Here is a 25099-nt window from a genome sequence, read left to right on the forward strand (position 1 = left end):
TATGGGCCATATATATTAGGGTGGGCCATATATATTAAGGTGAACTTAAGTTTTTGACATATGAATAACACTTAGATGGGACTACTTCCTTACAACACATGACCAGATTCATTATGACTAGATCAAGGGGCGCCTGGGTGGCTCAGTCTGGTTAAGTGGGACTCTTGACTACGGCTCAGGTCATGATCTTGCAGCTCATGAGATCGAGTACCGTGACAGGCTCTGTGCTGACAGTGTGAAGCCTCCTTGGGGTTCACTCTCTCCCTCTCTCTCTTCCTTTACCCCACTTGCATGCTTTCTTTCTCTCTTTCAAAATAAATAAACTAAAAAAAAAATCACTAGATCAAAAGTATGATCCTATTTATGACTCAAGGGTCAGTTTAAAATAGAATGCATATAAAATGCTTAACAGTTTAAATGATAAGTGTAAAATTTAAATAAATCTTTTGATAGAGCCTAATTTATTTATTATTACTATTTTTTAAGTAAACTCTACCCACAACGTGGGCTTGAACGCATGACCCTGAGATCAAGAGTCAGTGCTCCAGCGTCTGAGCCAGCCAGGAGCCCCTGGAGCTTATCTTTCAATCTAAAATGAACATGTGGTAAATATTTCTTAAAAACTTGAAATTAAATAAAAATACGTTAAAAATTACTGTTTATGGGAATTTTAATTAGTAGCCTTAGCATTATCTTTTCTTACCAAATTTTTATTTCAAATTCTTCTTTAAAGCAAGAAAAAAGAAAACAGGACACAGCCCACAGAACCTCCGAATACTCCAGTAAAAAAATTAGATCCTATATGGAGCAAAGCTACATTTATTAGCAGCAATAATTACTCCCTTACAAGGTGTCATTTTATATATACTAAGAGATGCACATCACAGCATTGGTCAAATATACAATGATCCATGGTATGAACTAATCCCTGGGCTTATGAGTACTTCATAAAAGAATTTTACCTTTATTTCTAAGAATTTCCTCTGCCTTATATATGTCTAAATGCTTTCTACCTCTGGTTCTGGAATCGACAATGATTAGTCAGAAGTCAGCCACTCAAAAATCTAAATCCTCTTATTTATACAAAACAAACCCTCTCTGAAAAGCCCTCTTATTATTTAAAAAAAATTTTTTTTAATGTTTGTTTATTTTTGATAGAGAGAGACAGAGTGTGAGCAGGGGAGGGTCTGAGAGAAAGGGAGACACAGAATCTGAAGCAGGCTCCAGGCTCTGAGCTGTCAGCACAGAGCCCGATTCAGGGCTCGAACCCACATTCCGTGAGATCATGACCTGAGCCATAGTCGGCTGCCTAACTAACTGAGCCACCCAGGTGCCCCTCATCTTATTATTTTAAAATCATCAGGTAACCACTACAAATACAGACATTGTTTCTGCCTTGACTATACAGCAACTAACCCATTAAAACTTTATATTCCATCAGAATTTCTATTTGTAATCATAAGCAAATTAGGTGTGCATTGTTTTTTAAGTCTGTATTAACAGTTTGATATTCCTTTTAAAAATACATATTCCTTCCTTAAGGGTAGATTTACCACTGTTAACCAACCATCTCATTAAATATTAATATCTGTCCTTACCATCCGGATCTACCTCTCTTGAAATCTTAAGTGCCTCTGATGTGGCCATATCTGTATTAGCAGCAGTGACAGCAAGGATGATGGAATTTGGATTACTGATGAACCGAAGAATGAGCTCTCTGATTTGAAGCTCAATATCTTTAGGTTGATCACCTACAGGCACCTGAACCGAACAGAGATGAACAAGGAACTAGTAATAAAAATCAACTCAGCCTCCCCTCATTTAATCTACAGAATGTAGATATTACTCCATTTAGAGAGAGTTAAAATGAAGAAAATATAGACATACTACTAGTAGTCATATAAATGCATTTGGTAATATGTAAAAGCCTCAAAATGTACCTCTTGCAAATACCAAAAGTTTACTATGTGAAGGATTGGTCAATGTTAATTGCCTAGAGACAAATTCATTCATTCATTCATTCAATTAGCAAGTATTTATTGGCAGCCTATTATATTTCAGGCACTGTTCTACATCACATATGTATATGTAGATTAAAAAAAAATAAAGACCGATAATTATTTTAAATCAGATTATACTTTTAAATAATGAAGGAAGAACTCATTCAGATAATGACATTTGAGAGAATGACCAGAAGCTGAAGGAGATAAAGGAGAGGTACATGCACATATCTGGGGGAAGAATATTTCAGCAGGATGAATGATAAAGTCAGAAGACTGGAACAGAAGGAGTTAGAAAAGTAACAGGATACTTTAAATCTCTTTTTAGAACTTCAGCTTTATTGTGAATGAAACGAAAAGCTAATAGAGAGATTTTGAGCCAAAGAAATACACAATCTAACTTTTACCTTAACAGCATCACTCTGGCTGCTTACTTAAGATTATGAGGAAGAACTGTTGGGAGGCTATTGCAGGAATGCAGCTGAGATAATAATGGATAGATCAGGATGGTAGCTACAAATTTGTATATACAATGGAGTTCTAGATACATTTTAAATGTAAGAAGAGCCAAAAAGGTCTGCTCACAGAGTAGAGTGTGGAACAAAAAGTATCAAGGCTGACTACAAACTTTTTGGCTAAACAACTGACAGAAGAGAGTTACCATTTACTGAGTTGGGGGAGATTATAGAAGGATCAAGTCAGGTTGAGGGATAGGTCAGAAATTTAGCAGAAGACATACTAAGTTTGGAATGCCTTCTAGACACTTCTGTGTACATGCCAAATAAACAGTTGGATATACAAGTCTGGAGATGTTTAAATGCTGTCAACATAGAGACATTCATGTATTTAAATCCGTGAGTTTGGATGAAATCATCAGGGGGTAAGTGTGCCCACTTGACATCTAAAAACTGAGCTCTGGGCACTCACTATTAACATTGGGATGGTAAGAAGCCAGCAAAAGAGACAGAGAAGGGATGGACAGTGAGACTGGAGAGAAACCTGCAGAGTATGGTGTCCTGGAAGCCAAGTAAACAAAGTGTTTCAAGGAGAAGGGAGGGCTCAACTATATCAATGCTGCTAGATCAAGGTGACTGGGAGAAAAAAAAAAAAGGCTGATTATTCTCATATAAGGTCAAGTAAAACCACATTTGTTTGAGTGAAAACAAACATGACCAAACCCACAATTAGGAACAATGAATCTTTACCTTGGTCATTCCTGGCAAATCCACAAGTGTCAGATTGACAACATTGGGTGAAAAAATCTTAAGATGAATTGGCTCAGGGCTTACTCCCTAAAAATAAATTTTAAAATACCATATTAAAATCACATTAAAATTTCAATGAAATATAAAAATGCAAAGTACTCCTCATTTCAAGTAGATAAGATTCTAGAGAAGATGCTTTTAAATACAAATTAAACTATGATCCCTAAAACATTTCAATAATCAAAACCTGATGAAACCCATGGAAAAGTAAGGCAGGCAGCCAGCCATATAGCAGGTTATAATCGTATCCAATCCTATAACATTAATATACAAACTTTATTTCCTCTGTATTATTTCATATTCTTTTCTCTTGATTCTAAACAGATATAATTTCTTAAGAATGTTTAATAGACAGTGCTGGACAAAAGAACATTGTATCACTATCCAAATTTATGAAGTTCTTGAGAGTGAGGAATGGGGAACAAGTTATCCAAATCAACTTGGTTCCTAATCTTTGATATCAGGTAGCAAAAGTGTATATTCTAAGAGACTCCTCAGAAAATTTATTCACATCTTCAGATCCCTGAATTCAAACAAAAGCATTTGGGTAGTGAGAGATACCATTTTTTTTCTCCCCTAGACTGAGATTATTATAACATAGTACCTTCTCTTCACCACTGGCCCTCTAACAAGGTTTAGAACTGAGCCAGGTACATGCAAAAAGACACACAGAAAAGACGTTTGTCTTTACACATGCCTTTGTTTAGCCTTTAAAATGTCCTCTCATCTATCTACATTTTATCTTCCTTCATACACACTCACTGAAAATTTTAATTTCACAGAAAGCTTTTCTGGAACATCCTTTACTCTGAGTTAGATTAGATTACTCCAAACTACTCTTCTGTTTCAAATGCGTCAGTGTTCCCGAGTCATGTACTGATGCTCAGCATGCCATCCCCGCCTGCGTACTTCTCAGGCGTTCCCTTATCAGGTCCAATACAAAGTTCTGCTCAAAGGCCTTTACAACGCCAATCTCAAAGTATTTTAAATCCCTCAGGGCTTTATGTTATGTACATGAAATCATTTAGATATTAATACATATGAAATTACTTACATAAGATCAAAGTATCATTTACTTCATTACAAACATGACTTAGGAAAGAAGAGATTTTTCACAGATTTGGGGGTAGGGAACTTCTCATCTTTTGGCCACTGTGGGTGAGAAAACCTGCTAGGTAAGTATATCACATCCCTACCATAAATTAAACATATTGCTGGTACACAGACTCAATCTTTCATGACATTCAGTTTAGTTTAACTAAAACTTTCCTATCTGAAACACTAGTCACATCCACTATAAATTCTAGCCCTATGTAAAATTACCACCAATTCCTAAGTTTAGCCAATCCATGGGGACGCAGAAGAGAATCCAGACTGGTATTATGATTAATAACATCCCCAAAGTTAAAATTATCCCTGATACAATTACAGGACAGTACAAGCTAATCTAGTTTCCTGCCACTTTTTCTACCTCTTCTATCCAACACAATCATTAGAAATTCAGGGAAGTATGGTAGCAGCAGTAACTCAAAGGTTACCAGCCTAAAGTTCAATAATGAACAAAGCTTAGGCAGAGAGATAAATATCCTGACTCGACTATAAAGAACTGACGTGGCTCCAAAAGTGCTGCTCTGTCAGGACAGCCTCTCCAGCACAACACGTGGCGGGCCAGAGGGCTCAGTGAGCACTTGTTGACTATTAGTGCTGGGCCAGGGCCCACCTGCGAGATTACATGCCCTCTGGATAATGCAAGAATAGAGATTAAAAAAAAAAGGGAAGAGAAGAAAGGAGAGAAAACAGCAGCATTTATGAGAAGCAGTGATAGTGCTTGGTGTCAAGATTAGTGGCATCTTAGACACTTAAATTTATTTTAAATTCTCAAAATGTGAGAAAACAGGAAAATTAAGTTGTTAACATTAGTTTTCATTTTCATTGAAGAAAACTACTCTCTTTGCTTTCCTAAGTAAATCTAGCCTTACTCAGGTAAGAGAGCTCTTCAAAATCCGATAAGTTACATAATGCTTCTTGAGTTAGAATACAATCAATCCATCAGAAAAAAATAACTTATAGCAGTATTAAATGGAAAATTATATAAGGGATATATAAATCACAAGATCAACAATAAACATCTAAATGAAATATTTGATGGTATATGAAAGCTCTGAGAAACAAAAGGGATTTTAAGTAGGGTTTTTATATATTTGTGAAAATACTCCATTAATCTCAAAGACCAGGACTATGAGTTTACAATGCACATCACACATTATACACAGAATACTCAAGATATATTTACTGATGTTTATATATTCTAACTCTAAAAAGAGGCCTACCTTATTATTTCCTGAAATCCTTTCTGTTTCATTTTCAATTTCTTGTCGAATTTCATCAAAATCCGTGTAAAGCTAAAAATTATTGAAGCAAAAAGCACAACATTGATAATAAGATCAACAGTTCCTAAGTGAGGCATTGATAAATTTCAAGGATGTCTATGGATCTGCTTCAGAGAATTAGTAAATTCTAATATATACATGTGCTTTCTGAGCCAAGGAGTCTTAGTTTACATGAGCTTTTCAAAGCTACCTGATCCCACAACAGTTAATTTCCAAATTATAGTAAGGCTCAACTTAAAGTGTCTTCCAAATAAACTGCTATGGTTAGAAATGTTCCTGATAAGATTTATTTTACAAGGAGCAGTTGCTTTAAGATAAAATACCACAATGCCAATGATAAGAAACTAACTACTTGTACAAAAAAAATTTTCAACATGTTATTTCCTCATAATAATATTCTCGTGTGATCAATTACCTTATTTTTGGTGTGAAGAAATTTACCCCATTCTTCTGCTTCAACCCCTAGAAAAAGAAAAACTCAATTTATTGGAAACTATAGGAAGTATCTTTTTATCTTAGGAATTCAAAAAGGCAACACAATATTATTTGTTCCTATTTTCCCACTGACAATCAGTATTTTAAGATCTGCTAAATTATACTTTTGTATTTTAAAAACTATCATATATTTCAAAAAATGACTTCTGAGAGTTACAGGTCTTCCTTTTGAAATCTAGATTTGAAGTCTAGAGTCTACAAATAAAATTGTTGACTTCTCTCCTATTTTGTATGTAATTACAGTAAAAGAACATGATTTTAAATATCTTACACATAAAAGCAGTTTATATGATGAAAGTAACTCAAGCAAATGGCTGAAAAAGAAAAACTAAGAATCCTAATGAGTAATGCAAAAAGCACATGTAATAGACTTACACATATAGTTCAAGGTAAAGTTCTGCAATATGTGAATGAAACATTTTGTGGGGGTTTTTTTTTTATTTGGTTTCCTGCTGGTTACCTATAAACTCACAATTTGTTATTCCTTTAAAGAAGTCTCTCAGTAGTGCAAAATTATCCTGCAATTTATATGTGCTTTCAAGGTGATTTTACCCCCAACGCCAAGACTGTGTTTTCCCTTGGAAGTGAAGGTTGGAAAGAAATGAAATGCTGGGAAGGGGTGGGGGGGCAGGCGGCGAGAGACAGACAGACCCTAGCGTATGTACTGTATGGAGTCACTACTCTCCATGAGTTTCCAGTGATAGGTCTGTCCTTCCCGCACTTCCTGAAAAAAAGGAAAATATATTCACTGTGGCAGTGCTTTAAATGGTCTAAATCTTGGTGACCAAGTTTAATTGTTTTTCTCAGAGAAACTAGAAATGTTTCATTGTAACCAAAAGTAACCTAACTGCCTCCCCAAAGCACAGCTATTCTGTTATTGCCAAATTCAGAGTTTTAAGTATCTTAATGACTGAGTTCATGAATAATGGTGTTATCAGTCACTTGAAATCAAAATAAAAGTGACTAAAAGATAGTCAAATAAATATTAAAGAAAAAGTGATCCAATTCTTTAGTGGAATAAAACTGGATCCTTCTTGCTAATAAAATGCTCACCTACTTGAAGCTTAGTACCTTCTTCCAAGAAGTGTCATTGGAGGACCGCAGTAATCTAGGTGAACAGAACTCATAGAGGCAGGTACTACATATCAAAGGGGAGTTTTAATTTACCTTATCATTTAAAAGAGGTCTGGTTTAACAAGCATGTTTTTAAAAATAAAAATAAAATAAATTACATTCGCCACCAAAAAAAGCCTGCATTCTGATGCAATACCAAAAGATAACAAGAACCACCTACAATCAATGTGGATAGGCAAATAAAAATGGAAGAAAAATAATGCACATAGCCTGTAAGAGTATGTACGCACACATGCAGGCATACTAGAAAAAGAAGGGCGGAGAACAATGGATAAAGGAAACCTTTAGAAAGGTGTCTTGAGTTTTTCCATGTAGCAGGGTCTGCAGTTAAAGAGAAACAGCACAGAATGATAAGTTTAATGCTTATCCCTAATATTTTAAGCCTTTTTAAAAAATAAGTCTGCAGAAACCTGAACACATTTCAGATGCACAAAGCATTCAATTATTCAAAATTTACAACTATAATTCCTATTACACTTAATAATAACTAAAGGGCTGTATACGTTGAAGTGACATGAATGAAGCACACTGTGTGCCATAATTTACTGGTATTTTCCAGGACAGCTAAATGAAGTACCTCTGGTTTCTAGTTCTAACACAACTGTATTAGAACTAATTCACTCTCTAAAAATCTGCCATAAATATTTGATATGTAGCAAAAGATAAACTGACTGGTACCAAAAAATTTACAAAGCATCCCAAACACATTTTTCAAAGCCCCAAAAGTAAACATATACAAATATTTACCCTATTCATGAAGAATGAGCTTTATAAAGGATTATTTTCTTTATAATATATACTACATTTATAAAAGGAACACCATAAAAACAATTGTTGCCTTTATTCACATGCTACTTTTGGATTTTGTCTAAAAGGAAATTTGAAGAAAGATTTCTTAAAAATATGTAAAAGATGAACATGAGGTTCAAAGTTCAAACTAAATCACCATCCTACTCTAAAACAGTGTGACTAGGTTTTTAATAAGATTTTAAAAGAAAATTCTTCACAATGGCTTAGGGGAGCAAGCTGAGAAATATAAATATACTGACACCTCAATTATCCTACTTCGCTGGCAGAATGAAGGATTCCACATTACATAAAATTTCCTGATAATTATGCATTACTAAACATTAAGAATTTTTATTTTAATTCGTTTTGATGGACCTATATCTAAAATGGATTATTCTGGGGCGCCTGGGTGGCTCAGCCAGTTTAGCGCCTGACTTTGGCCCAGATCATGATCTCACGGTTCATGGGTACAAGCCCTGTGTTGGGCTCTGTGCCGACAGCTTGGAACCTGAAGTCTGCTTCGGATTCTGTTTCCCTTTCTCTCTACTCCTCCCCTGCTCATGCTATCTCTCTCTCAGAAATGAATAAATGTTTAAAAAAAATTTCTAATAAAAAATAAAATGGATTATTCTGCATCCATGTCATCTTAAAATACACTGTTCTAAATTAACCTAGTATTGTTAACTTCGGCCACTGTTACCTAACAAAGCCCTCTCAAGCTAGAAATCCCTATACAAAATGGTTAGATAGAAACTGATTACGTTTTCCTCATTTCCTCCTCTCTGGTTGTCAGACTATCAGGTAGTCCATACTCTTCTGGCTAATTAAATGTTTATATGTTTCATTGTTTCCAACGTCCTCTGGGTTTCAATGATTCACGGCAAGATAGATTGGTTATCCTGAGGATAAAGAGGCTCTGATGAGAAACTAAGGAACTATGATAGTTATTAATAAGACACACGAAACTTAATACCCAAAATTTATAGCTATTTTGTGTTTTGGATAGTAGAGTTGTCATTTTAAGTGAGGTTTAAGTGTGTAAATAACACAAAATATTTTGTGTTTTTTAACATAAAATACAAGCACTAAGCTTTGAAAAAATATATATAGGTTAAGATGTACAGATCTGCTGACCAACCACCAACATGAGAGACATCAACCAAACATGGTGAACATATGAGCAGGGATATTGAGGAACCGACACTTCTGTGGCTGAAATGTACACCTTTTTCTACAAACACTGCCCACATCTGCAAATAACTTCTAAGAGACAGGATGTCTATCATCTGCTCTTTTCATGATGACTGAAGAAAATAAAACATTAAAAGAAAGAGACCTAATTAATGCCACAGAGTTTCTTAAAGTCTAGTGTAAGGTATCTGGTAGACTTGATGATACAAGTGAGTAGGAATGAAATTTTAAGTATTATTCTATACATTTGAAGCTGAACCATAGGTTAGTCCAAATTGATGAAATTCAAGTCTTAGAATTTCAATCAATACTAAAGAAATACTACAGAAATGCAAAGTGATGAATAATATACCAAGAAGCTACCTAATACACATAAAAGGCTCCTACATGTCCTCTGGTAGTCTATCCAAAAATACTACTTGTTAAAAAAAAATACTACTTGTTAACATCTACAACTTAACTTGCTTCAGTGATTAACTTTCTACAGCCATTACAGATGCTCGTGATGTTTTTCTTAACTCCTTAAAAAAATCAAGTTATCACCACCAATACTCCTATAATAATGGAAAAATAAGATACAAATTAAAGTGACTTCAATTGCATCAATACTATCATCCCTTCTTAGATCAGAATCTAAATAGAGTGAAACCACACTGAAAACAGATCTCGGCAGATGAGTAACAATTATGGTACTCTGCTGCCAAGGTAAGTAAGAGCTATTTTATGGACTTTTTTTTTTTTTTAATACATTCCAAAAATTTTTTTTTCTTTCTTTTTTTTTTTTCCATAAGGACTTTTTTTTTAATAAGACAAAGTCTGAGCCAAATACTGAACGAAAAAGGAAGTTTAAATATATTATTTTCATCAAACATTCCAACCTCACTAATATAAATAGCACACATACTTAATAAGCAATTTAAAATCCACTGACAGACACAGCATTTCTCAAAATACTTTCAGTTTAACCAAAGAACTGCTATCAAGGACAGTACATGTTTTTCTTATCTTAATGTTCCACATTTATTATTGGAGGAATGGGTAGATCTTCAAAATCAAAATAGTATAAGCTGTAGCAAGAGAAGTATAGTAAAAAAATAAAAAACCAAAACTCTTTCTAAAAATAGTATTCATCTTAGCCTGATGGGCAAAAGATTCAAAATTAGCAAGTACATGGTAAGACCAGAAAAGGGAAGGGGAGATAACACTGCTATAATGAAAAGTAAAGTCATTCTAAGTGTATTTAAAATCTTTAAACTAGAATCTAAACTACTTAAATTTCTAAATCAAAGTGAAAAAGTAAAAACATTTTTTAAACACTAGGGGAAAAAAGCTTAAAACACTCCAAAAGACACAAAAATATTTCTTTAAAATAACTGATTCCTATTTACCAAGTATCTCACTAAATCCTCCATAAACATTAATGACAGTTTACTAATAAGCTGAATTACCAAAAAGTACTATTCCAAACAAGTCTACTCATGGTCCTCAAAACTTACTCTTTTCTTCTTTTTTTAACATGAGAAATGATGCATTCCACTTCTCTTCACAGGAATTCTGCTTCTGTTATAACCACTAATTTCTGGTCTAATCAATTCATGTGTTTTTTTTAAGATTCAAGCAGAAATGAAGACATTTTTAATAATTCGTATTCCGATTCTAAAATTTACCATTTTCTTCTCCTGTTGTTTTTCGCTTATCTTCGGGTGAAACATGGACTAGCTGCAGAATGAGAGGTCTCCGGGTGACAATACCAGTGCCTCTGGGAAGCAGGTCCCTCCCCACTAGGCTTTCTAGCACTGAGCTCTTTCCACTGCTCTGAAAACAGAATACACAAGAGCAAAATGAGTTTCTCCACAAAATTTTTAATAACTTAATAAGACTATACTGACAAAGCACCATAATACAAAGAAATTAAGGGAAAAATTACTGCAAAGGCTTTTAAAATGAAAGTTTAGTTATATTTTCTATTACATGATTTTTAAAAACTTAATGTTTTATTTATTTTAGAGAGCGAGAGAGACAGTGTGAGCAGGGAAGGGTCAGAGAGAGAGGGAAACACAGAATAGGAAGACAGGCTCCAGACTCTGAGCTAGCTGTCAGCACAGAGCCCGACATGGGGCTCGAACCCAAGAACCATGAAATCATGACCTGAGCAGAAGCCAGACGCTTAACCGACTGAGCCACCCAGGCACCCCTGATCTTTATTTTTTTTAAATAAAAACTCCAAAAAAAAAAGAGATTAAAGTCCTACTCTCCCCTCCCCCCCCCAATAAAGTCTCACTCTCCTATAATTTTACTACTTTTTTTGATGCTCTTCTAACCAGGTTTTCAAAACCTATAATACTGGTATGTAACATTATGCCTCTGAGAATATATTACTTTAAATGGGGTAATACTATGTGTATTTTTCTCTAACCAGCTTTTATTTTTGATGTAGCAATCATGGATAATATTCCATATCAATATACTAACTTCTGTGTTTAACAGTCAAATAGTATTCTACTGTGTGTAAAGCCGAACATTGAACATTTAAATGGTTTTTGCTACTATTAACAATGCTACAGTGCACATGCTTTATACATATAACCTTACTTATCCCATTACTTCACTGGATTTAGTTCATTAAATGAAACTGCTGTGATTAAAGAGCACAGAGATCTGAATATTCAGATACTGTCAGACTACACGTGAGATGGCAGGAATCAAGCTAAACTTCCCATTCAACCTGCTGCATCCCCATTAGCATTAGGCATTATCACTTTTTTGTATCTTTGCTACCTTGATAGATGAACACTGACAGCTCATTTAAATTTACATGCTTTTATTACTGAAGTCGAGGATCATTTTGTTTAAAGGCTTTCTGTACTTTTCAGTGATTGTTCAAATGCTGGCATTTTACATTTATTAGCTTATAAAGCTTCCTTATTCATGTAAGTACCTCATTTTTTGTTGTAAATATTTGCCAACTTATTTTGAAATTTCCAAAGCCACAAGAGTTTTGAGAATATTAACAGTGAATGCTCATATCTTAACAAAGATGCACCAAATATTAACATTGGACACCTGTGCTTTAATTAATGTCTCTTTCTACACACACACATGTGCACATGCACACAGTTTGGTTTTTTGGCTGTCCTATCTGAGAGTTAGTTATATACATCATGATACTTCATCCCTAAAAAAAATATATTTGTCTCTAAAGTCATGCACAAGGGCATTCTTCTATACAACCATATTCAATGATCACCCTCAGGAAATTTAACACAGATTCAAGACTAATAAATAGATAATCAAATAATATATAAAACCCTAATTTCCACTTTTACATCTTAAATGATTATAAATTTGTCTCACCTTTATTAGTATTTTCTCTATAGAATGTTTTTCCTGTACTACAATTTTTCTTACTAGTGTAACTTTTACTTTCATATTTTCCACAAAGGCAAAAATCCTAAACTCATCTATTGTATTCAGAAAGGGTCTATACAGAAAGCAGATGGCCCACTCAAGTCAGGTTAATTGAAGGAGGGTTTATTTACAAGCTGACTGTTTACAAAGCTGTGGACAGGCTTAGGGAAATCACAGGGCGAGTGCAATAACCCAGACTAGTAACAAGGAAGCTGTTATCACCTACAGGCTCTGAAGAAAAGACTACAACTGTGAGAAGAGGGAGAGCCAGCCCAACATGCCTACATACAGACAATGAGCCACAGGATTAAATATCCAAACTTTAATTTTCCTCTTTTCTCTAATTCTTGCCAGGGCTCCCCATTTCCAAATCCAATCAGATGCCAGAGGACATAGGGGCTCATTCATGTTGTCCAGAAAAGTCCCCTATGATAGAGAATAGGAATGTTGACTGGAATGATCAAATTCAAGATTATGTGTCACATCAGGTATTGCTAGGTTTTAGTGTCCTCGTTTATTTCTCTCATTAAGAAAAATGGGGTGATTTCTGTCATTTCTTTTCTGTACTGCGAAACAATGTAAACAACATGGAAATCTCCTATTCTTCAAGCATTTGATAAAAACCGTACATAAAAAAAGATCTAACTCCCTGAACTTTCAAATCTGCAAGTGTAATTGCTTATAATATTCTTAGAAATTATTGACTTTTATTTCTAATATTTTGCCTTTACATTGCTTCTGACCAGATTTTCCAGTTCACTATTACATTGATTTACTAGTCAAATCTGTTCTTTATTGATTTCACTCTGTAGTTATTTTTCTAATACTGTTCATTTCTACTTCTCCCCTTTTTTCCTCCCTGAGAAAGGGGGGTTATTTATCTATTCTTCTTAAAAACTTCTACAAAGAGTTAAACATTTAGCTTATTTCTCTATCTGGGCTACCAACACTTGCCTTGCCCATCCTACACATGTACACATTTCTCAAACCAAGTCATCCCTATCTTCTTTCTCCTATACTGAGAATCATGGTTCTCAAGAACACAGTTCATGGGGCGCCTGGGTGGCTCAGTCGGTTAAGCCTCCGACTTCGGCTCAGGTCAGATCTCACATTCGTGGGTTTGAGCCCCGCATTGGGCTCTGTGCTGACAGCTAGCTCAGGGCCTGGAGCCTGCTTCCGGTTCTGTGTCTCCTTCTCTCTCTGCCCCTCCCCCTCTCATGCTCTGTCTCTCTCTGTATCAAAAATAAATAAAACATTAAAAAAAAAAACACAGTTCATGACAGAATTAGAGTAACACACAATTACTCATTTACTTTTTATTTTATATTACATACAGAGTCTCCAAATATTACCAATGCTACCACCACCACCACAAAAATAACTGAAAATAGCTTTTTAAATATTTTGCATACGATCCTTCCATTCTCTTTCCCACCTCTTTGCAGACCATACTTTCCCCCTTTTTAACCCTCAACTGGCTCTCTAAGTATATGCATACTGCTAACATCAGTCTTATATTAATGCTTCTCTGGTCATTTTGATTTTCTGAAGCTTGTTTTCTAGTAGATTCCTCAGGAAGGGTTCATGGAAAACAGTATTCTTCAAGTTCAAGCATACACTTAACAGTTTATAGCTTTTATACCTGAAAGTCAGTTTGATTATATATAAAATCTTGGCTCATATACTCTTCAATATCTTAAATATGAAATTCCACAAAAAATTGTGTCTTCTCTCATGAATCGTTAGTGTTATAAAGTAAAACAATAATCTGATTTTCCTTCCCTTATAAGAGACATTGTGAATTCTGCCTGCATGTCTGAGGACTTATTTTTTCCTTTAAAATCCATTAGTTTTACTAAATTATATTCTGTCTCAGTGTTGGTCTTTATGCGTCAATGTTCTCAGGTATATATGCTGTGCTTTTTCAAAATGGAATTACAAATCTGTTTTTAATTCAGTTGAATTTTTAGTATCTGTTCTGTTCCCATACTATCTTTTTTTTCTTCTTTGGAGGACTCCTATCATACACATGTTGAATCTTCTTTGCGTGTTCTCAATATTTCAATTCTGTCAAATTCTTTTTTTTTTTAATGTTTATTTTTGAGAGACAGACACAAACAGAGTGTGAGCAGAGGAGGAAAAGAGAGAGAAGGAGACACAGAATATGAAGCAGGCTCCAGGCTCTGAGCTGTCAGCACAGAGCCCCATGTGGGGCTCAAACCCACGAACCACAGACCATGAGTCGAAGGCAGACAATTAACTGAATGACCCACCAAGGAGCCTCCTGAATTTTTTAATATTTAGAAAGAGTGAGCATGTGAGCAAGTGGGGCAGGGGGAAGGGGAAGAGGGTGGGAAGGAGAGAGAGAGAGAGAGAGAGAGAGAGAGAGAGAGAGAGAGAGAGAGAGAGAGAGAGAGAGAAAATCCCAAGCAGGCTTCATGCTGTCAGTACAGAGCAGGTGCCCAGGGCTCAATCTTATGAACTGTGTGTGAGATGATGACCTGAGCCAAAATCAATAGTCAGATGCTGGGGCACCTAGGCAGCTTCAACTCAGGTCATGATCTCATGGTTTGTGGGTTCGAGCCCCATGTCAGGCTCTGTGCTGACAGCTAGCTTGGAGCCTGGAGCCTATTTCAGAATTCTGTATCTCCTTCTCTCTCTGACTCTGCTCGTGCTGTCTCTATCTGTCTCTCAAAAAAATAAAAAATAAAATAAATAATTCAAAAAAAAAAGAGTCAGATGCTTAACTGACTGAGCCACCCAGGCGCCCCTCTGTCAAATTCTTTTTACACCTCTTCCTTACCCTTTATGTTTAATGTTTCTGCCTTTTCAACATCTTTCTCTCTTAAGGTACTATCTGTTATGTTTATTTGCTCTTGTATTCCTTCTAAGCTGTCTTCATTTCTAAAGTAAATTTTTTATTTCTAATACTTTACTTTTACCACCTAGTTTTTATTTTTTTCTATGCACAGTGTTTTTTAATGCCCTGTCTTATCTTGCCTTTTGTGTTAATATTTAGTTGTTTTCATCTGTGTGGAAACATGTCTTTCTGGTATACATTCTTATCTACAGGATGTTATTCTGAGTCTCATTTTTCTTTTAAAAACTTTGTATGAGATTTGACAACAATCATTTTCTAATCTTTAGGAAAAAACCTGACCTAGAATAAGGATTCTAACTTGATACTCTAAAACTCTCTTTTGTCTCCATATAGTCTTCAAAAATATAGTTCTTGTTTCCTGATAACTCGTCTCTGTTCCTCTTCACCACTTTTATCTGGATCTTCTCTTTCCTTTGTCTGTATTCTTCAGGGGTGGTTAGCTGTAATCTCACTTTCTCCTCACTGTGAGAAATGGTCCTAGAAAGGAGCTCTGTTTGGTTAGTTTTCAAAGTTTCATGAAGGTGCTCCAGTCCCTTAAGACTTTACCACAGACCTTTCTCATTCACTGAGTATCTGTGTGTGCAAAACCCTGCAAAACCCAGTTGTTGCTTTTTATCCAGTCATGGAAAGAAAGAAAGTATTGACACATGCTACCATATGGATAAACCTCAAAAACATTATGCTGAGTGAAAGAAGCCAGTCACAAAAAACCATACGAAATGTCCAGAATAGACAAGAAAGGAGATGAAGTGGATGCCAAGCACTAGGGGCAGAGGGAAATGGGAAATGACTGCTAATGGATACAAGGTCTCTTTTTAGGACAATGAAATACCTAAAACTAAATTATGATGATGGTTGCAAAACTCTATAGATGTGCTAAAAACTAGTGATTATACATTTCAAGTGGGTAAATTTTATGGTATAAAAACAACACCTCAATAAAACTGTAGGAAAACAAAATAAAGGAGAAAAATACAAGATGAATTATAAATTTTAAAAATCCTAACTTTATAAATTAGAGAATATTAAAGTATACTTTCCTGACTTTGAGATAGAGAAGGACTCCTTAGTACATAAAATGTACAAACTAGAGAAAGAAAACTGAGAGTCCAACTGTAGTAAAATAAAAATTTATTTTATTCATATAAAAAAATTAGAGTAAAATATCTATGATCCCTCTAACTCTTAAAGAACTAGTAAGCAAAATGTATAAATAACGTCTACAAATCACTGAGAAAAAGATGAATAATCTTTTTAAAAATAACATGCAGAGATAGGAACAGAACTCACAAAAACAGAACCACAAAGGGACAAGAAAACTTTTTAAATGATCATATTCATTTGTACTCAGGGAGATACAATAAAAACCACAATTAGATACCATAAATTCAAAAGGTGACAATGAGTAAGGGTCCTGTCCAAGATGGCAACTTAAGATACTGAACTTTCTCCCTCAACAGACACACCAAATCTACACTAAATTCCTCCAAAAAAACAAGGACTGACTGAATAGCTTCTACATGACAAAACACAGAGAGAACACATAGAAAATGGCAAGAGAGACAGAGAAACCAGACACCGTAAGGAAGGGAACCCGTACGCCCAACACTGTGAACTGAAGTGGGGAGGGATAGTACAAAGGGACAACAAATTCATCTGCCCTGGGGCACAGGAAAAAGCTGTGGTTTAAAAAAGCAATTAATTAGTGGAGCACCTGGGTGGCTCAGTCGGTTGGGTGGCTTCGGCTCAGGTCATGATCTCACAGTTTGTGGGTTCGAGCCCTGCATCGGGCTCAGTGCTAACAGCTCAGAGCCTGGAGCCTGCTTCTGGTTCTGTCTTCTTCTCTCTCTCACACTCTGTGTTTCTCTCTCTCAAAAATAAATTAAAACGTTAAAAAAATTTTTTTAAGCAATTAGTATATAAAAGATCCAGCTATGCATCTCCACCAAATGGTGGGGGAGCTGCTGGAACTCTTTCCAAATTGGAGGGGCTGGCAAGTGCCAGAGTTTAAGTCCACCCTCCACCTTGATGGTGCCAAAGGGAATAGGGCTCCAGGTGCCGTAGCCAACCTACCGCCTCAGAGAACACTGGGCCCCTAGCCCACACTGGCCATCGCCATCCCAAGGCAGCACCAGTGTGTCACACAGCAAAACACTACAGGCCCACACCACTTTGGCTCCAGACAGTTGCTACAGCACCCCTGGCAGAGAGCACTACAGGACACCAAGAACCACAGAAGACTTGGCTCCAAATGCCCTGCCAAGGCACCTCTGCACTGAGTACCCTCAGACACACAAGCTTGCCCCACTTCAGCTTCAGCAATCTTTCCAGGGCACCTTCTGTGCAGAGAACCCAGGGTACGGCCCACATCCACTTCAACTTTAGTGGCCCCGCCAGGGCGCCCTCTGCGAAGAGAGATCTGGCACCCTCCAGCTTGCACTCGCCTCATCTTCAGCTGTCCTGCCAGGGCACCCTCAGAGTGGAAATCCCAACGAACACCCTATCACATGCCCACTGTGGCCATCCTTGCGGGGCAGCCCCAGCACAGAGTGCCCCAGAAACCCCAGCCCACTCCAGATACAGCCCCAGCCAGTCAGTCACCTGTCACACACAGTCTGCACAGGGGACGATCATACCCAAGACCACTCCTTCAAGCTTAGGAAAAGTAGCTGTCACACCTAAACCATAGAAACAAAGTCAAGCAAAATGAGAGACCAAAGAATATGCTCTGAATGAAAGAAAAAAATCAAAACCTCAGAAAAACTAAGTGAAACAGAGATAAGCAACGTGCCTAATAAAGAGTTTAACATAATGATGTTCCCCAGACTACAGAAAAGAGTGGACGAACAGCCTTCAACAAAGACATAGTAAATACAAAATAGATACAATCAAATCTGAAAAAAAAACCAGTAATTAAAATGGAAAATATACTAGAAAAAAAATCAATAACACGTTATAGTAGATACAGAAAACCAGATCAGCAATCTGAAAAACAGGGTAATGGAAAATACTCAAGCTAGAAAGAAAAAAGAAAAAAGAATTTTAAAAAATGACAATAGGCTAAGGGATCTCTTGGACAAGATCAAGCAAATAAACATTCACATTATGGGGGTCCCAAAAGGAGAAGAAAGAAAGAAAAGGGCAAAAAACGATGTGAAGAAATAGTAAGCGAAAACTTCCCTAACCTAAGGAAGGAAATAGACATCCAGGTTCAGGAAGCCCAGAGGGTTCCAAACAAGATGAACTCAAGGAGGCCACACCAAGACAAGATAATAATTTAAATAGTAGAAGTTAAAGAGGCGTTTAAAAACAGCAGGAGAGAAGGAAAAAGGTTATGTAGAAGGGAAATCTCATAAGGCTATCAGCAGATTTTTCAGCAGAAACTTTGCAGGTCAGAAGAGAATGGCATGATATATTCAAAGTGCTGAAAGGGAAAAAAACACACAACCAAAAATACTCAACCCGTCGAAGTTATCATTCAGAATTGAAGGAGAGAGAAAGAGTTTCTCAGACCAATGTTAAAGGAGTTCATCACCACTAAACCAGCCTTCTAAAAAGTGATAAAGTGGCTTCTATAAATGGGGGCTGAGGAAGAAGGACATTATTAAAAATAAGAAAATTATGAATAAAAATACGTAAAATATGACAACACAACATAAAACATGGAGGAGGAAATAAAAAAGCTTTCCTTTTTAAGAATGTGTTCAAACTGGGGTGCCAAGATAGCTTAGCAGTTAACTGACTGACTTCGCCTCAGGTCATGATCTCATAGCTGGTGAACTGGAGCCCTGCATCCGCTCACTGCTGTCAGTGCAGAGCCTGCTTCAGATCCTCTGTTCCCCTTTCTCTCTGCCCCCTCCTCCCCTCTCAAAAATCAACAAACATTAAGAAAAAAAGAAAGAAGGTGTTGGAACTTAAATGACCATCAACTTAACATAGACTGATATATACTTAGGATCCTATATGTGAATCTCAAAGTAACTACAAACCCAAATCCTGTAACATCTGTACACAAAAAAATGAATCGAAAGAGAGGGTGGGAGAGAGAGTGGGAGAGAGGGGAAAGTAGGTGATGAGCATTGAGGGGGGCACCTTTGGGATGAGCACTGGGTGTTGTATGGAAGCCAATTTGACAATAAACTATATTTAAAAAAATAGACATTAAATTTTTTTTAAATAAAGAGAAAGAAAACCAAGCAGAGCACTACAGAAAGTCATCGATAACAAGAGAGCAAGTGAAAAGGAAGAGAGATGAACTACAAAAATGATCAGAAAACAATGAACAAAATGGCAATAAAGTGCACACCTATGAATAATTATTTTAAATGTAAATAGACTAAATGCTCTGATCAAAAGACACAGCGTGATGAAATGAATATTAAAAAAAAGACTCTTTTATACACTGCCTACAAGAGACTTCAGACCTAAAGACATGTAAAAATGAAAAATCAAAGTACAGAAAAAGATGTACCATGCAAATACAAATGAAAAAGAGCTGAGGTAGCAATACTTATATCAGACAAGATAACTTTAAAACAAAGACCGTAACAAGAGACAAAGAAGGGCATTACACAATGATAAAGGAGTCAGTCCCACAAGAGGGATTATAAGTATCTACCCACCCAAAATTGGAGCACCTAAATACAAAAGACGAATATTAAAACATAAAAGGAAAAACTGATAGTAATACAATAGTAGTAGGGGACTTTAACACCCCACTTGTATCAATGGACAGATAATCCAGGCAGAAATTCAATAAAGAAAGTGTCTGAATAACAGGTTAGACCAGATGGATTTAACAAATATATACAGAACATTCTACTCAAAAACAGAATACACATCCTTTTGTTGGAACATTCACCAGGACAGATCACATGTAAGGCTATAAAAACAAGTCTCAATAAAGCTAAGAAAACTGAAATCATATCATGCATCTTTTCTGACTGTAACAATATGAAACTAAAAATGAATTATAAGTAAAAAAAAAAAAAAAAACCACACACATGTGGATGCTAAGCAACATGCTAATAAATACCAATGGGTCAATAAAGAAATCAAAGAGGAACTCAAAATATACATGGAGACAAATGACAATATAAGCACAATGGTCTAAATATTTAAACACAGCAAAAGCAATTCTAAAAGGGAAATTTACAGTGTGAAGAAATAAGAAAAATCTCAAATAATCTAATCTTACACCTAACAAAACTATAACAAGAACAAAGCCCAGGGTGAATAAAAGAAAGAAAACAATGAAGATTCGAGCAGAAATAAAGGAAACAGAGACTGGTAAAATACCAAAGATCAATGAAACCAAGAGCTGGTTCTCTGAAAACATAAAAATTGATAAGCCTTTAGCCAGACCCATCAAGAATGAAAGAGAGGACACAAATAAAATCAGAAATGAAAAAGAACTAATACCACAGAAATACAAGGATTATGAGAGAATAACAAAAAACATTATATGCCAGCAAATTGACAACCTAGAAGAAATGGATAAATTCCTAGAAATGTACAATCTTCCAAAATTGAACCAAGAAGAAATAAAAGATCTGAACAGACCAATAACTAGTAACAAAATTGAATTGGTAATTAAAAACTCCCAACAAACAAAAGTCCAAAACCAGAAAGCTTCAAGGGTGAATTCTACCAAACGTTTAAAGAAGTGTCAAAACCTACTCTTCTCAAACTATTCCAAAAAATAGAAGACTAAGAAAAGCTTCCAAATTCGTTCTAGGAGGCCAGCATTCCTGATACCAAAACAGATAAAGACACTACAAAAAAAGGAAACTATAGGCCAATACCTTTGATGGACACAGATGCAAAGAAACCTCAACAAAATATTAGCAAACTGATTCCAACAATATATTAAAAAAAAGGCATTCACCACAATCAAGTGGGATTCATTCCTGGGATGGAAGGGTGGTTCATTATCCACAAATCAATCAACATGCTTCATCACATCAACAAAACAAATAAAAATATGATCATTTCAATAAAGAAAAATCATTTGACAAAATACACCATCCATTTATGATTAGAAATCCTCAACACAAGGTTTAAAGGAAACATACCTCAACATAAAAAGGCCATATATAAAAACCCAAAGCTAACATCATCATCAATGAGGAAAAGCTCACAAAGATCAGAAACAAGATAAAGATGTCCAGTCTCCCCACTTTTATTCAACACAGTACTGGAAATCTTATTCACAGCAATCAGACAAAAAAAAGTAAAAGACATTCAAATTGGTAAGGAAAAAGTAAAACTTTCATTACTGGCAGATGACATGATTCTGTATACAAAAAACCCTGAAGACTCCACCAAAAAACTACTAGAACTAATAAATGAATTCAGGAGAGCTGCAGAATACAAAATCTATATATAGAAATGTAACATAATAATGAAGTAGCAGAAAGAAGGTAAGAAAACAATTCCATTTATAATTGTACCAAAAGTAATAAAATACCTAGGAATAAACAAAGAAGTAAAAGACCTTCATTCTGAAAACTATAAAACACTGATGAAAGAAACTGAAGATGACACAAACAAATGGAAAGATATTCCATGGTCATGGACTGGACAAATATTGTTAAAATGTCCATAATACCCAAAGCAAGCTACAGATTTAATGCAATCCCTATCAAAATACCATCACTTTTCATAGAACCAGAACAAATAATCCTAAAATTTGTATGAAACCACAAAAGACACAGAATAGCCAAGGTAATCTGGAAAAAGAAATACAAAACTGGAAATATCACAATCCTAGATTTCATGTATACTACAAAACTGTAGTAATCAAAACAGTATGGGACTGGCACAAAAACAGACACAAAGATCAATGGAACAGAATAGAGAGCCCAGAAATAAATCCATGATGGTCAATTAATCTATGACAAAGGAGATAAGAATATGCAACCGGAAAAAGAGAGTCTCTTCAACAAATGTTATAGGGATAACTGGACAGCTACATGCAAAAAAAAAAAAAAAAAAGAAAGAAAGAAAGAAAGAGAAAGAAACTGGACCACTTTTTTATACCATACACAAAAATAAACACAAAATGGATTAAAGACTTAACTGTGAGACCTGAAATCATAAAAATCCTAGAAGAAAGCACAGGCAGTAATTTCTCTTGACATCTGTCAAAGCAATATTTTCCTAGCCATATCTCCCAAGGCAAAGGAAATAAAAGTAAAAATAAACTATTGGGACTACATCAAAATAAAAAGCTCTGCATAGCAAAGGAAAGAACTGACAAAACTAAAAGACAATCTACTGAGTGGGAGAAGATATTTGCAAATGACATATCCGATAAAGATTTAGTATCCAAAAAACATAAAGAACTCCTACAACTCCATACCAAAAAACCAAATAACCCAATTTATAAATGGACCAAGGGCACCTGGGTGGCTCAATTGGTTAAGTGTCTGATTTGGCTCAGGTCATAATTTCATGGTTCATGAGATCGAGCCCCACTTTGGTCTCTCTGCTGTCAACGCAGAACCCCCTTCAGATCCTATGTCCCCCTCTCTCTCTGCTCTTTCCCTGCTCATGTGCACACTCTCTCATAAATAAGTAAACATTACAAAACACTTTTTAAAATTTAAAAAAACACCATAATTACTATATGATTCAATAATTCCAGTGCTGGGTTATTTACCGAAAGAACACAAAATCACTAATTTGAAAAGATATATGCACCCTGCCATTTTTTGCAGGACTATTTACAAAAGCCAAATTATGGAAGCAGCCCAAGTGACTATCGACAGAGGAATGGATCAAGATAGAGACAGGATGGATAGAAAGACAGACAGAGGTGTACACACACACTCCCTGAGAGTACGCTGAATGAAGTAAGTTAGAAAAAGACAATTACCATATGATTTCACACACATGTGGAATTAAGAAATGAAACAAAGAAAAAAGACAAACAAAAAAACATATTCTTAAATATAGAGAACTGATGGTTTCCAGATGGGAGGTGGGGTGGCCAGGGGCGTGGGGGTGGGTGTAATGGGTGAAACAGGCAAAGGGGTTTAAGAGTACACTTATCATGATGAGCACTGAGTAATGTACAGAAGTGTGGAATCACTATATTGTGTACCTGAAATGAATATAACACTGTATGTTAAGTGCCCTGGACTTAAAATTTAAGAACAAAACCACATTAGACCAGATGGACTTAAGAGATATACATAGAACATTCCATCCAAAAGCAACAGTATACACATTCTTCTCAAGCAAACATGGAACACTCTCCAAGACAGATCATATATTAGACCACAAAACTTAATAAGTTTAAGAATGCTGAAATCATATCAAACACCTTTTCCAATCACAATGGTATGACCAAGAATCAATTACAAGAAGACTGAAAAATACACAAATATATGGGGATTAAACAACATGCTATTAAACAACCAATGGATGAAAAAATAAAATTAAAAAATAGCTTGAAACAAATGAAAATGGAAATATACCAAAACTTATGGATGTGGCACAAGCAGTTCTAACAGAGAATTTCATACTGATAAATCCCTAGATTAATAAACAAGGAAGATAGCAAACAAATCTAACTTTACATCTCAAGGAACTAGAAAAGGAAGATTAAATTATGCCCCAAATCAGTAAGGGAAATATCAAAGTGGATATAAATGAAACAAAGACTAAAAAGACAACAAATCAGCAAAACTAAGAGCTGCTTTTTTGAAACAAAGAGCTGCTTTTTTTTTTTTTTGAAAAGATAAAGTAGACACCTTACAGCAGACCTGCCACATAAAAGAGGCCCTGAATCAGAAATAAAAGAGATGTTACAACTGTTATCACAGAAATACAAAAGATCTTAAAGGACTACTCTAATACATACACATCTGCCCGATGAAATATTATTCAGCCACAAAAAAAGGAAAGAACTCTTGCTATTCACAACAAAATGGATGGACTCTGACAGCATTATACCAAGTGAAATAAATCAAAGACAAATATCATATGATCTTACTTACATGTAAAATCTAAAACAAAGCAAAGTCATAAATACAAGGAACAGCTTAGGGGCTGTCAGAAGAAAAGGTGGGTGAAATGGGTGAAGGTGGTCAAAGGTACAAACTTCCAATAAAATAAGTCCTGGGGATATAATGTGTGGTATGGTGTCTACAGATAATAATACCATACTGTGTATTTGACAGTTGTTGAGAGTAAAACTTACATTCTCATAAGAAAAAAAATGCAACTATGTGTAGTGATGAATATTAACTGGACTTACTGTGGTTTCACTATACGTGTGTATCAAATCATCATGTTGTACCCATGAAACTAATATAATGCTGTATGCCAATTATAATCAATTACAAAAATTACCTCAACAGACTCGCATACAAACCAAACAGAACATATTTATAGGTTCTCATTTTTTTTACCCATTATAAATAATGTTGGCTTCCTCAACAACTGGCTAGGTCAGTGCTTGTCTTCCCCTGTGATATAAACAACCAATGTCTGCACCCATTCTAGGCAGGTGAGGGGCTATAGAAAGTCCAGTATGAC

The 25099-nt window shown here is 35.5% G+C and overlaps 1 protein-coding gene across 7 annotated transcripts in view; it reads right to left on the bottom strand.

The window, feature by feature from the left end:
• Positions 1-25099, bottom strand: part of DNM1L (dynamin 1 like) — a 50653-nt gene that overhangs the window by 19000 nt on the left and 6554 nt on the right. For 4 of the 7 annotated variants that reach the window (XM_029955652.1, XM_029955651.1, XM_029955649.1 and 1 more), the window contains exons 2-7: positions 10932-11079; positions 7567-7605; positions 6071-6117; positions 5596-5667; positions 3206-3292; positions 1599-1761 (exon numbers count right to left, since the gene is read on the bottom strand). In XM_029955652.1, the coding sequence (XP_029811512.1) occupies positions 1599-1761; positions 3206-3292; positions 5596-5667; positions 6071-6117; positions 7567-7605; positions 10932-11079 (556 nt within the window). The remainder of the gene's footprint in view (positions 1-1598; positions 1762-3205; positions 3293-5595; positions 5668-6070; positions 6118-7566; positions 7606-10931; positions 11080-25099) is intronic. The other 3 variants (XM_029955654.1, XM_029955653.1, XM_029955650.1) reach the window with 1 other exon arrangement.

This window comes from Suricata suricatta, chromosome 10 (genome assembly GCF_006229205.1).
Source record: "Suricata suricatta isolate VVHF042 chromosome 10, meerkat_22Aug2017_6uvM2_HiC, whole genome shotgun sequence".
NCBI lineage: Eukaryota > Metazoa > Chordata > Mammalia > Carnivora > Herpestidae > Suricata > Suricata suricatta.